Genomic DNA, 15,339 nt, shown 5'->3' with positions numbered 1-15,339 from the left:
AATCTAAATACCATGGACCATTGAATATTCAAGAAAAAAATCTTATTTTTAATAAATTAGATCCACTATATTTTACTTAATTACTAAGTATATCTAAATATTATGAATTATCAATGTATGAATATCTTAATACCACTCCTTTTTGAATATTAAGGCATGCAAAATAATAATAAACACAATGTAATAATATAATTTTACTACTAATTTAAAAATCATAATAATAATAATAAACAAGAGCTCTTTGAGAGTTGGAGTCCCTGCCTTTAGGGAAACAAATTGGACGTAATATTTAAAATTATGATTTTGAAAAGAGAGGTTATAAATTTTAGCAAATTTAATTTAGATTTTTAATTAATATTTTTAATTTTAGTTTTATAGAATAATGTGGCGACTATCCATTGTTAAAAATATACAACTTAATGTAATGCATTGTAAAATCACAAGATTTGAATTAATAGATTTTTAACCAAGAAATTTAATTTTTTTAGAATTTTATTACATAAGTTAAATTTAGAAATTAATTATTTTAAATTTTTTTAATTAATATATACTAAAGCCTATATATATATATAAAGCAATACAACTCTTAATAGCAATAATATATTTTAATAAAAAAATAAATTAAATAATAATTAGATATATATAAAACTAATTTTAAAAATAATTTAAAATATATTAACATTTTTAAAAACTATTTTGAAAACTAAAAATTGTGATATTAATATTGATAAGACATTATTTTTGTTGTGGAAGATAAAAACATGACTTTTTAAGAAATCTAATGAACTTGTGACAAATATGCAAAAGATTAAGTTGTAATTATTTTATAAATCTAATGAACTTGTGACAAATATGCAAAAGATAAAGTTGTAATTAATAATGAACTTGTCACAAATATGGAAAAAATAAGAGTTTTAGTTACTGAATTCATTAATACATATTAGAAAATATTGTATTTTTTGAAGTGGGAAAATAAAATAAACCCCACCAAAAATGCAACGGACCAATTAGAAAAAGATAATAAATCAATATAAATTAATTAAAAAATATAAAGTTTGTGAACTTTAGAACTTAGTATTTTTTTTTGGGTTGCACAAATTAGTAGGGGGTAAACAAAAACATTAGTACCCTGCCTATATATAGGCAGGGACTAATAAAATCGACAACTTTTTATCTTGAATTATTAAATATTAGAGAAACTAAATCCAAAAATATGAATTTATAAGAAACCTAAATATCCTATTTTAAAGACCATATTAATAATAATAATAAAATGGACAACTTTTTGCCTTGAATCATGAAATATTAGAAAGACTGGATCCGAAAATATGACTTTATAAAAAGCCGTTTGATGATAAGGAAGACCTAAAATGGCGAGATCCCTGATCTAAATAAATAATAATAATATATGAGGCCCACTGAGGCAACTTCATTGTTCCTTGAACATTGAGAGCACTAGATATTGAAGAAAGGTAATCTTAAATCCTCCCAGTCGTTTTAGTCCGACGTGGCAGGTCAACATCAGCGTCCGTCGTAACTTGTCGCTTAAAATAAAATCTTCATTGTCGTTGTAATCCGACGTGGCAGGTCAGCGTCAGCTATACAAATGTCCCTTTGAGATTATCGAGATGGAAATGTCGTGGCAATTACAACGAAAGAAAACCGGCAGAAACACGCAATTGAAATAGAAAATGAGTCTCAACGAAGAATAAACTGGAACGTACAACATTAGCAGTTTTTAACTTCTGTACGGTTTCTTTCAGTCCTTTCTGCCATTCTTTTTGTGCTAAGATGGAAGAATTCAAGCCTCCCACAACTAAAATTCTTTTCCAAAGCGATAAGAGTTATCACGTGTTTCTGAGTTTCAGAGGAGAAGATGTGAGAAAAACTCTGGTTGACCATCTCTATGAAGCTCTCTCAGCAGCAGGACTGCATGTGTTTTTAGACAGCCATAAATTGGAGAAGGGGGAAATGATTGGGTTGGGCTTAGAAGCAGCAATCAAGAGCAGTGTCATAAGAGTTCCCATATTTTCCAAAGGCTATGCAGATTCAGCTTGGTGTCTCAAGGAGGCGGCTGCAATGGTGAAAACAGATGGCTTGATAATTCCCCTGTTTTATGATGTGGAGCCAGCTCATGTAAGACATCCTGAAAAGGACTCCAGTCCCTACAAGATCTCATTTTTGAGGCATTACGAGCTCTCAGATCGGTACACACGAGAAGAGATTGACGGGTGGAAGAATGCCCTTCAGCGGATCTGTTCTTGCTCGGGGTGGTTCATGGATATGACTCAAGGGTAAGTGATTTACCTCAGTTTCTTCTAAATTATATAACTAGTTAATCCCTTTTTCTTTTCAATTTGCGAGATTCCAATTTCCTTCTACAATGAAATCTAAGGTACAATGAGAAGTTAGGGGCTCATCATCAGCTTGTACAAAAAAAAGATCTGAATTAATACAGCTGTTTTAGTCGTAAGGCTGTCCCATAGTCCGTTCTTGACCTCACGGACCTTAAAAATCTATCTATCTACTGAATCTGAACTATGGATTAGACACTTTTTGTCCAAAGTCCAATAGAGTTCAGCTGAACTAATTGTTAATTTTGCTTCAGCAAGATTTGTAGCTTATATCCCCATTTTTATTGGATTCGATTGGTCTTCTCCGGTATTTTGAAGATATAAACATATTTCTATTTGGGTAAAGCATTAGGATTTTCTTAGAGGTCACTCATCTTAGTACTATTCTAGTTTGAAGTTGTTTAACTACAAAGTTTTTCCATGTTAAATCCATTCTACTTGCAACTCTATTAGATTTAAGGTCAAGATTATTTCCATTTTACTTGCAACCCTATTAGATATAAGGTCAAGATTTCATGTTTGAAAACTCTAAATACTTTTAATTTTTTTTTTTTTGTAAAATTTGTTTCCATCTTATTTCTTTGGTTCCAAACATTTTCTATATAAGCTTCACTTTATGATATGCATTTAAAAAAAAATTAAAAAAATCTTCTCAATCTCAAAGTCCATTATAAGATGCATTTTGCTTTATTAACCCTTTAAATAAAATTTCATTATAAATCCTTCATATTGTTGGTCACTTTATTTGTTAATTATATATTTGACATAAAATAAATTAGAACAATTTTCAATAATAAACTACATGGACAACCATCAATATAATAAATACGAGGAAGAGACAAGTGCATCTTGCTCAACAACTATTGAATCAAGGCAAAATCCACCATTGTCTTATTGAAAAATGTCAATCCATTTGATTAAATTTTACTAACATCTAATCTAGTTGTCATGCTATTATGAAGATCATTGGAATTCTAAAAAGGTTTCTATAGTGCAATTTTAAGAAACCAAAATAATAAATTTGTGCCTTCAAAAATTTCCTAGATTTTCTTGAACCCTCAACTTCCTTTAGATATTAACATATAATATGCTAGTATTTATCATAAATCACATTGAGAATCCATTAGGCCTAGGTGCCTTATCCATGTGCATTTGAAAGACTATAGATTTCATCTCTTCCCTTCTAATAGAGGCTATCAACATTTGTTTGTCCTTGATGCAACATACAAGTGTGATGTGGCCCAACCAAGTTCACAAAGTGAAAATGTGCAAGGGAAAGGCCATGTTCCCCAATCTCACAAACAACAACTATCCACTCTACAACTCGTACACCCTTCCAATGGCTATGGTGGATGTATTTCACTTATCTAAGATGGATTCAAGAGGTTCTAGGTGGTTTCAGACCCCCAACCCAATCCTAGCACTCAAATCCCTCAAAATTGCCTAGTAGGCCTATTTGCCCCCAACTAGGTCTGCAATGAGAAAGATTTGGAGTTTTCTCCAAACTTTCCAAAGAACTCCTAAAAAAAAAAAAGGTTTTCAGATACCCATTTCGGCCTTCTTCAACATATGTCAAACTCAATATAGGTTGTTTTGGACCAACAATTAGATCCCCAAACTTGGCATCCTTTTAAGGCATAAAATAGGGTGATTTTACAAAGAAAGTATATGCTTCTCATACATCCAAAGCTTTAGGCTTTCAAAAGTCCTCCAAAATGATCCCAATCAAAGGAAAATCAAATCAATTTGACCCCCCAACCTTTGCAAATAAGAAACCCCCAATTTGGCCTCTTACAAACCCTCAAATCTAGGGCTTTCTCAATCTGTGACCTCCCAAGCCAATATCAACCAACTGAAGGTTGATTCACCATGTTAAAGGAATATTTAGATGATATCTACCATAAAATACCCCTCTCCAATGGATAGATCATCGGTTGCTATACTCCAGGCATGCATTTCATGCACCTACAACCACCAAAAACCCATTAGAAGCCTCCGTTCATGCAAACTCCTACCCAATCATGTTAGAATGATTATTTACATTAGAATATAGGTACATTCCATGGGAATTATATTCTTACATCCATGGAATGACCAAATGCTTTCAAAGTGCCCAAAACTTGCCCAAATTGATGTAAAAGTTGCTTGAAATCAACACTTTTGATAAAATGAAAACCTATTTGTCCTAATGCACCAAAAATGGTTTAGATATCATCCCAATAGGTTCAAAACATCAAAACAACAATTATAAACCAATCCAAACAAAAGATCTAATGCAAAATGCTCAAAAAATGGAGCTTCTATTGTATTCCAACTGTCAATTCCGTACAATGCTGATGGAATCCATACAATGCTTTCAATCTGAAGATCCTATGCCTTTACCAAGATTTATAGAATGAAATACAACTTCCCCAACCATATTCCATTGGTTGGAATCCATAACAAAGGTTAAAACACTCAAATACTAGTTTTCCCTCCTAATTCAAAATATAGCCATTAAGACTTTAAATTTGAATTAAAAACCTTATTAAAATGTTTAACTCATACTTAATTTTTTTCTACCACTTAGGAATTATTATAATACCCCCCTAGGACCTATTTGATCCCTCCAACCAATCTAGATCCCTTGTTGGCACTATTGGCCACCCTTACATCATTTTTATGCCTAAATCCTTTATCAAGATCTTTAGGACTTTTCAAGTTAACATTAAATTATTCATTACATTTAAACATTATAGTCTTTAATACATTCCAATCCACTTTCAAGGATACCACAGATCCTTTGCTTTTGTTTGCATCCAAGGTGTGCCTAGATGTTTGCCTAGGTGCTCCTGCACCATACACCCCACCTCGAAAAAGACTCTTGCCACAAGAGTGAAGAGGATTTGTCTTCAAGCCACCCATTCTCCTAGATGGATGTTTGCAACTCTTCTTTAGCAATCCTCCACTTGTGCCACATGCAGTTCCTACATTAAAAATGTTAGAGCAAATAAAAACATCAGATTTAGGACATTTATCATTTGTCCTTTATCTTTCATTTGAGGATCCAAAAGACCCTTGTCTCTGCCCTTCATGGACACTCCATCATTATCCTTGCTGATTATCACTATTGGACACCAAAGAGAACCAATTAATATCCTCTTTTCATACACTATTTGCTGCAAATCAAAACTTTTGTCATCAACAACATGACTCTTCATCATTACCAAGGAACTCTTCTGTTTCATATCATCGCCACTTGTTGTTTCATCTTCTAAGGTGATATACTTCTTCTCACCAACACATACAATCCTTCCATCATCACGATTATCACTTTGTAAAGGTTTAAGGTGAAATTTCAGACCATCTTTATGCATAATGTACACATTTGTCAATCCATGATGTATTAGTATTCCTAGAGGCTTGCCAAGGCCTTCCAAGAATAATATGACAACATGTCATAAGAATCACATCACAAAGAACTCTATCAACATATGATCCTATTGAAAAATCAACAAATGCTTGCTCTTTATCAATAATGTTTTTCTCATCACTCACCCATTAAGCTTTATATGGTCTCTCAATGGGAACTTTTGCAATTTCAATTTGTTTACCATCTCATAAGAAACCAAATTGTCAAATGATCCAGAATCAATGATCATTTTACATACCTTAACATGACTTACACAATTTGTCTTAGAGATGGATATTGGAGCCTTCTTTTGCTGCTGCATTCTTCTCACCATCAATGATTCTCCTTCCTCATATGGTCTAATTTCTATAGCCTTACCTTTGTCTTCCCATTCTTCTTCCCCTCCTTGTGCTAAGTGAGCTCTCTTCTCTACCTTCATGTGATCAGCCTCTTTCTTAGGACACCTAAAGGATTGATGCCCAATGACTCCATAATTAAAACACTTACCAGTGAATGTACCACTACCTCTGCCATAACCAGATCTAGCACTTCCTCTTTGTTTTGAATCAACATTCTTGCTCTTGTCCTCATTAGCTTGTTCCTTCTCATCAATAGATTTGCCTCCTTTACCTTTGTTTGCATTTCCTCTACCACCACTATTCTTTTCTCTTCTCTTCAACTTCTCTTCAGCCCTTATGGCCAACTTGTAACATTCCTCAATAGATCTAGGGGTTGTAAGACTTAATTCATCTTGTATGTTGAATCTAAGCCCTCCAAGTATCTTTCCATTTTCTCTTCTACATCATCAACATGACCCACTCTGATATCCAACTTATGGAATTCTTCAGTGTACCCTTGTACATCCAAGTCTCTTTGCCTAAGACTTTGCATTTTATTGTAAATCTATACCTTGTAGTCACTAGGTAAAAGTTTTTCCTTCATTTTTTTCATCATCGTATACCAAGAAGTAATCTTGGGTCTACCATTCTGCCATCTCTCCGCCTGTACACAATCCCACCAAAGTAAGGCATTCCCTTTCAGTCTAGTCTTAGCAACTCTTACTTTCTCTTTGTCCTCTATGTTCTCAAACTCAAAGTAGTTCTCCATAGTGCTAAACCAGTCAATGATTTCTTCATCATCCATCTTACCTGCATACAAAGGTAAGTCCAATCTTCCTTTTGCATCACCACTCCTTATGGCTTTAACAAACCTAGCCATCCTCTCCTCCTCAGGATCTAACTGTGCCTCTTCTCTCAAAGGGACATCTTCTTCATCCTTCTCTTCAAATTCATCTTCCTCTTCTAGTCTACTTTTTCCTTTCTTTCCCAATATGGTCAATCTACCAATCAAGGCTTTCGTTTCCTTGTCCTTCTCAAGCTTTTCCCTTCTTTCTTGTTCAAGGATTGCTCTTATTCTTCTATTCTATGACATTTGTTCCTTCACAAGCTTTCCAAGTTCAATATTAGTGACCCTCTAAGGGATCCCCTCATCCTCTCTTTTTGACATCTTCTCAAGCACCAAGACCCACTAGAAATGCTCAAAAGGTAAGGGATGCTCAAAGGCTTCAACAAGGATCAAATACAAAAATGACCCCAATAACTCTTTTCTTATTTCAGCCTAGGATGCTACTAGGCTGTGATACTAATTGATGCAATAGACAAGTTTGATGTGGCCCAACCAAGTTCACAAAGTGAAAATGTGCAAGGGAAAGACTATGTTCCCCAAACCCACAAACAACAACTATCCACTCTATAACTCCTACACCCTCCCAATGGATATGGTGGATGTATTTCACTTATCTAAGATGGACTCAAGAGGTTCCAAGTGGTTTCATACCCCCAACACAATCCTAGCACTCAAATCCCTCATAATTGCCTAGTAGGCCTACTTGCCCCCAACTAGGTCTGCAGTGAGAAAGATTTGAAGTTTTCTCCAAACTTTTCCAAAGAACTCCTCAAATAAAATAGGTTTTTAGATACCCATTTTGGACTTCTTCAACATATGTCAAAATTAGTATAGGATGTTTCGAACCAACAACCAGATACCTAAACTTGGCACCCTTTTTAGGCATAAAATAAGGTGATTTTAGAAAGCAAGTGTATCCTGCCCATACATCCAAAGCTTCAAGATTTTAACAGTCCTCCAAAATGATCCCAATCAAAGGAAAATCAAATCAATTTGACTCCTCAACCTTTGCAAATAAGAAACCCCCAATTTGGCCTTTTACAAACCCTCAAATCTAGGGCTTTCTCAATGTGTGACCTCCCAAGCCAATATCAACCAATTAAAGGTTGATTCACCATTTTCAAGGCATATGTAGATGATATCTACCATAAAATACCCCTCTCCAATGGATAGATCTCCGACTACTACACTCTAGGCATGCATTTTATGCACCTACAACCACCAAAAATCCATTAGAAGCCTCCATTCGTGCAAAATCCTATCCAATCATTTTTAGAATGAATATTTATATTAGAATACAGGTTTATTCCATGGGAATCAGATTCTTACATTCATGGAATGACCAAATGCTTCCAAAGTACCCAAAGCTTGCACAAATTGTTGCAAAAGTTGCTTGAAATCAACACTTTTGGTAAAATGAAAATCTATTTGTCTTAATGCACCAGAAATGGTTTATATATCATCCCAATAGGTTCAAAACATCAAAACAGCAATTATAAACTAATCCAAACAAAAGATCTAATGCAAAATGCTCAAAAATAGAGTTTTTATTGCATTCCAATTGCCAAATCCGTACAATGCTGATGGAATCCGTACAATGGTTTCAATTTACTGATCCTATGCCTTTTCCAAGCTATATAGGATGAAATACAACTTCCCCAACCATATTCCATTGGTTGGAATCCATAAAAAAGGTTAAAACATTCAAATATTAGTTTTCCCTCCTAATTCAAAATATAGCCGTTAAGACTTTAAATTTGAATTTAAAACCTTATTAAAATGTTTTGACTCATACTTTATTTGTTTCTACCACTTAAGAATTATTATAATACCCCCCTAGGACCTATTTGATCCCTCTAACCAATCTAGATCCCTTGCTGGCACTATTGGCCACCCTTACATCATTTTTATGCCTAAATCCTTTATCAAGATCTTTAGGACTTTTCAAGTTAACATTAAATTATTCATTACATTTAGCCATTATAGGCTTTAATACATTCCAATCCACTTTCAAGGATACCATAGATCCTTTGCTTTTGTTTGCATCTAAGGTGTGCCTAGATGTTTGCCTAGGCGTTCCTACACCAGTCCTCTTTAGAAACAATTTTAGGAATATGGTACAAGAAAAATCCTAGTTGTGTAAATCTAAGGTCATAACATTTTCCAAATCATTGCTGAAATGATTCACAACTGCTAGTTGGATATTTCTAGTTAGGGATGATGAATTCATATCTTTCAAGTTCTTAATTGAATCAACATAATTATTGGGTTTGCAAAATGGTAGAATTGTGAAATTTTACATTGACTCCATTACCATCAGACAATCTTATTGGAACATGACTTGTGTTAGGATCTCCTAATTAAAAGTTTTGAGGTGTATCATAATCCTCTCCTTTTCTTTGAGGATATTTTATTAAGAATGTTTATTAGTCCCTACCTTATATAAGGCAGGAAACTAATGTTCCTGTTAACCTCCCCACTTGGATCCTCATTAATTTTTGTAGTAATAAACTCATGTCATATTCCATGTTTTCTAAGGTTTCATTTTTAAAATAAATTATGATGTACTAGTTTTGATTTTATGATTGGTCTATTGATAATTTCTTGATAATTTCTTGGGCTTTTTTTGAATTATTGAAAGTAAAAAATTTGAAATTTTAAAGATGGTGTTGGCACTTAATAGGTATTAGAAATAATAATAAATGAATATGATTTAGTTTTCTTGGGTTATATGCTACTTGTCGTGTGTTGCACCTTTCAGTGGAAGATTAATATGTTTATCAATTTTTATTTACATCAACTAGAAATATTTATAGATCGCTTGCTATGTTGTTTTTCTAAGAATATATGCTGAACATTATTAAACCATCTACATTAGCAATATGAAATGTGCCAAAGTAGAGATTTGTAAAATATTATGTTTTCTTGAGAAACAAGTCTCCCAAGCCCACAAATTTGCATAATATACTTCAAATAATTTAATTTTTAAAAAATATTTATTATTTTATTTTAATAATTTACATATTTTAAAAATTATACGAACAATATGAAATTTAGAAATCTTGTGATTTTATTACATAAATAAATTCAAAGAAAATTAATTTGTAAATTTTTTAAACACAATAAGAAAATATCATTGAAAATAATTTATCATTTTATATGTATTAAGTACCACTTTTCTTGTTATCATCACCAAAATTGATTTTTTAGAACATTTCAAAAATATGTTGTAAATTATGTTTGATCATTTAGTTTCTTAATTGAATAGTACATTTCTTGTTAATTCGGAGCCTTAATATTGATATTGTATTATTAATAATATGATTCAAAACTATCCATTTATACATTTGTGGAGACTTTCAATACACAATTCTAAAATATATTTTACACAAAGGCAGGGATTCTAGCTCCTCAAGAACTCTTGTTCTATTATCTAAGTTATTTCTTCATTATTATTTGTTTCCTTGCTACAATGAACACTAGAGTGCATTTGCAATGCAAACATATCTTACATTCCTTGATAAACTACAAAAGAAAATCAATGTGAAATGACATTTATTTCAAATTTGAATTGCATTTCCACAATTGTAATGAGGACCTAAAACTAATCCAACCTTAATAATTAATAAAAGATCAAAGTTAGTTTGAAAGAAAGTTTCAAGTAAAATCTTTGAACAAATGAACCATCCCAACCAACATTTTTAACATGTTTGCATAATCAAAACATCATTATATTTTTGAAACAAGATAAGATCAACTTTTAAATATCTGATAAGTTAACTTCTATTAACACAAATTTTTATATAATGTTTAAACCTCTTACAATAATCTTATTTTAAAAAAGACCTTTATTGCTTTGTGAAGGAAGAATGTGATTAATAATTTAATCTTTATCACCATATATACACATATAACATACTGTTCAATTTTATTTTTTCCAAAATTATTTCATTGTTGCGATGAAAGAACGAGCATGACAACCAACCAGAATGTTTGAGAAAGGGACATAAATAAGATCAGCTCCAGAGGAGCATCAACAGCTGTTCGTAGTATTTAAGGAAAGGAAACTACTGTCCGAGAATTTTTTCACTTATTTCTTAATTGGTTTGTTTTTAAATGGGTTAGTCTCCTCATCTTCGGCAAACTCAGGCTCTTACAAAAACTCTGAGTAGTCCAACTCCGCAACTCCTTGCAGTTCATTGATTTCGAATGAAATAATTTAGAGGCAGGCCGTGTCCATCAACCAGGGTTCATGATTATTCTCTTTTAAGGACAAAGGGGGTGACAAGAAATCTCTCAGTCGCCCTGTTCTTGCTGTTTTTCAAATTCAACTATTTAATACTGAGATGTTGTCTTCGATTGTCAAGACAATTCTTTCATTTTCAACAGATTGTTGGATATATTTTCTTTCGAATTTCAAACCCTCACTATTTAATTCTACAGAGATTTTTCATAACTGAACTAAGAATCGATCTCAAGACCCAATTTGTTTTTCTACTATTTGGTTCTAGATTATTTCTAGTATTAGCATATTTTCCTTTAATGCGCTTTCATAATCTTTGAAACAATGCTCTACGGCTTTCCTATCAATGCTTTACATTCTAGCTTTGCTTCATATCTTTGCAGAGAAGTAAATTGAGTAGTATTTTTGGAACTTCCATTATTGACATACTTACTGTTTAGTTGTGAACATTGAATTGCATATCTTTTTAATTGGTTGTAACAAATTAGGAATATGCAGATTTGAAGCTCGGCTGGTAAAGAGGGTGGTGAATGACGTGATTAAGGCATTGGACAGAGTGCCATTAGAAGTTGCCAAGCACCCTGTGGGACTGGAAAGCGTGACCGAGTTTCTCATCCATAAGTTAAATCTCAATTCTGTGGAAGGTGTGGTTAAAGTTGGAATATGGGGGATCGGTGGCATTGGAAAGACCACAGTTGCAAAGGCCGTGTTCAATAAAGTTTATGGTGATTTCAACGCTGCCTCCTTTCTATTTAATGTCCGTGCCAATGCTGCAGATGGCCTAGGCCTTACAAAATTGCAGAGAAAAGTTCTTAAAGATGTAGCTAAATATGGCGAAGAAGTGGACAGTGTTGATGAAGGCAAGTCTTTGTTGAGAGATCGTTTGGGAGGAAAGCGCATTCTTCTCATTCTTGATGATGTGGATGATGTAGTGCAATTGAGTGCATTGGCTGGGGATTGGCTGGCCCCTGGTAGCAGGGTTATTATTACTTCTAGAGACAAGCACATTCTCAATGTTGCTAGAGTATCATCCGAATGCATCCACCAAATGGGCGGATTGGAGATAAATGAAGGTCTCCAGTTATTTAGTTGGCACACTTTTTTGAGAGCATCTCCAAGTCCAGGCTACGAAGATCTGTCCAAAAGAATAGTAGAAGCTTGCAAAGGGCATCCTCTTTCACTGGAAGTGATTGGATCCTTCTTGTATGATAAGCAGAATGAAACAGGTTGCTGGATAGATGCTCTTCACAACATTACTCTCAACCCAGACATTCACAAAGTGCTCTACATTAGTTACAGTGCTCTTAGTGATGAGGAAAAAGAAATATTTCTGGACATTGCCTGCTTCTTCGTCAGTGAAGACAAAACATGTCCCATGATTTTCTGGAAATCTCAGTACAAGATGGTAGACACTGCTATATCTAATCTTTCGATGAAATTACTCATAAAGATTGATGAAAAAGGTGTATTTGATATGCATGACCATTTAAGAGATATGGGGAGAATCATTGCCGGAAAAGAAAAAGAGGGGACACGTCTATGGGAGGCTGCCCATTTAAATACTATATCCAACAACATCAATTTCTCTCGCCTTCGACTCAATGGATATAGTCTGCAAAGGCTTGAAATGTTATGCAGACCTGGCCTTCGCTATCTTCACTTGCAGAAGCTGCATATTGAAAATACGATAGAAGACATGATAGGCATGCTTCCTCCAAGTTTGATATGGTTAAGATTGGAAAGCTGTTTCTTTGCAAATAGGATGAAGAGAGCAAAAAAGAAGTCACATGGTGCCAGATTTGTTGGTAGCATTTGGCCATTGAAGATTATGCTACTAGATTATGATTGTTGCTTTGACGGCATTTCTACCTTCTCTCTTCTTGGTAACCTGTCACAGCTGCAACACTTGGACTTCTCTGGTTGTCACAAGCTAAATGATCTCCCTGATACCATTGGCAACCTGTTACAACTGGAGTACATGGACTTATCTGTCTGTAAAAAGTTAAATAAGCTCCCTGATACTATTGGTAGTCTGTCGCAGCTGCAGCATCTGAACATGTCTGACTGTCAAAAGTTAAATAACCTTCCCGATACCATTGGAAACCTGTCACAGCTACGCTTCTTGAACTTGAATTTCTGTTACAGGTTAAATAATCTGCCTCCTACAATTGGTAACTTGTCACAGCTTCAGCACTTGGGCTTGAGAAAGTGTGAAAGCTTAAATAATCTCCCTGAGACCATTGGCAACCTATCAGAGCTGAAGTACTTCGATGTGGGAGGATGTGCTAACCTAGTTAACCTACCAGACAGCATTGACAACCTGTCACAGCTGCAGCATTTGGATTTGTCCGGTTGTCGAAAGTTAAATTCGATTCCTAATACCATTGGCAACCAATTACAATTACAACATTTGAATTTGAATTTTTGTTACAATTTAAATAACCTTCCAGATGCCATTTGCAATCTGTCCCGGTTGCAGCAGTTGGATTTATTTGGTTGTCAAAAACTAAACAATCTCCCTGATCACATTGGCAAACTGTCCGAGCTGAGACATTTAGGTTTGAGAGACTGTGCAAGTTTAAAGAAACTTCCTGATACTGTTGGCAACCTTTTGCAGCTGCAGCACTTGGTTTTGGGAGGGTGTGAAAGCTTAAATAATCTCCCCACTACTATCGGCAACCTGTCACAGCTGCAGCACTTGGATATGGGAAAGTGCACAAACTTAATTAACCTCCCTGATAGTATTGGCAAACTATCACAGCTGCAACTCTTGGACTTGAGCTTTTGTTATGTCTTAAATAAGCTCCCTGATACCATTGGCAGCTTGTCACAGCTGCATCACTTGGACTTGTCTGTTTGTCAAAAGATAAATAAGGTTCCTGATACCATTGGTAACTTGTCTCATCTGCAGCATTTGGACTTGGGAAAGTGTATAAATTTAATTAACATCCCTGATACCATTGGCAACTTGTCACAGCTGCGGAACTTGGATTTGTCTGGTTGTAAGAAATTAAATCACCTTCCCATAAATGTTGGCAACCTGCCACACCTGCAGTATTTGAGGTTGTATGAATGTGAAAACTTAAAGAACGTCTCTGATACCATTGGCAGTGGTTATGGCTACATTCTTCGAGATTGAGTATGTATAAACTTAAATAATCTTTCTGACACCATTCCTAACCTGTCACAGCTGCAGTAACACTTGGATTTGGAAGGGTGCACCAGCTTACAAAGTCTTACAGAAACCACTAGCAACTTTTCAGAGTCAAAAAACAGAAGGAAACTTTTGGGCTGCCGGAGTGTTCATGACTCTATTGTAAACCACCCAAAACTCTGATTGGGACTGAGACTGTTTCTTGGATCAGTCGGAGTAAAACTTAGGATTATCTGTTTGCTGTCAGTGTGCTCTACTACTGAGCCATCAGCAGCCTATTCGGCGACTAGTCCATCTTTGGTTTGGCTTGACTCGTTTTCCAACAACAACTATGTCCTCAGCTGTAGCTCTAATGGAGCTTCTTGTTTTGCCGGGACAGAAATTGAGACAATCCCTGTCCTTTTTTATGGTAGGTAAATGTTAAATTTTCAGTGCTTAATGTTGAATGCTGAATGTGATTTAATTGAATGTAATTTATATTTCGCTCTTTTTGTGCAGGAATGCAAAACAATGCATTTTCTGCAAAATTTATGATTCAGAATATCTTGGATTTCTACACTTGTTAATCTATAGTAATATGATTCTTATAGATATTTTAGTACAATCTTGAGCATTAGTGGAGTTCAATTGTTCTTTGGCTCACAGTGATATTTATTGGTACCTCAACTTCTAAATTGTAATCTTGTCTGGTAGTATTTAATAGGGAGTTGCTGCCTTTTTCCAACCAACTAGTCATCTTTCCCACTGATCTTTTTCCAATATTAAAGTTGCAACTTTCTTTTTATGTTACATTGTATCTTACCTTTTCCTCAATTCTGTTGTATATGAACCAACAGCTGTTATTTTGGTATGCATATTTATAGACTTTATGAGAAATTGCAGAACAGAAGGTTGCGAAATGAGTAACCTTTAAATTTTTCAAAAGTCCGAGGCTTGAGAGTGTACATCTCGGTGCCTTTCTCTGTGTAAAACTCATCAAATAAAATTTATGTATGTCTGAGTATTTTGTGCT

The 15,339-nt window shown here is 34.3% G+C and overlaps 1 protein-coding gene across 2 annotated transcripts; it reads left to right on the top strand.

Annotated features, from left to right (window-relative positions):
• The first annotated feature begins 1,658 nt into the window (after positions 1-1,658).
• Positions 1,659-14,931, top strand: LOC149536174 (disease resistance protein L6-like). Of its 2 annotated transcripts, XR_016357210.1 has the most exons (3): positions 1,659-2,294; positions 11,672-14,736; positions 14,826-14,931. XR_016357210.1 is itself a non-coding variant. In XM_089805227.1 (2 exons), the coding sequence occupies exons 1-2, from the start codon at positions 1,792-1,794 to the stop codon at positions 14,310-14,312; spliced, it is 3,144 nt and encodes a 1,047-aa protein (XP_089661353.1). In that variant the 5' UTR covers positions 1,659-1,791; the 3' UTR covers positions 14,313-14,931. The 2 variants fall into 2 exon arrangements, 1 of the variants encoding a protein (XP_089661353.1); XM_089805227.1 differs by having other exon boundaries at positions 11,672-14,931.
• Positions 14,932-15,339: the final 408 nt, after the last annotated feature.

This window comes from Cupressus sempervirens, chromosome 10 (assembly GCF_028749045.1).
Source record: "Cupressus sempervirens isolate cs-2001-9-10 chromosome 10, ASM2874904v1, whole genome shotgun sequence".
In the NCBI taxonomy this organism is placed as follows: Eukaryota; Viridiplantae; Streptophyta; class Pinopsida; order Cupressales; family Cupressaceae; genus Cupressus; species Cupressus sempervirens.
This window is presented reverse-complemented; position numbering and strand designations above follow the sequence as displayed.

Excerpts from the sequence above, each read along its gene's own strand:
- LOC149536174 (XM_089805227.1), top strand. The coding sequence starts at position 1,792 with ATGGAAGAATTCAAGCCTCCCACAACTAAAATTCTTTTCCAAAGCGAT. Across the intron at positions 2,295-11,671 it reads TTCATGGATATGACTCAAGG|ATTTGAAGCTCGGCTGGTAA; the intron begins GTAAGTGATTTA and ends AGGAATATGCAG.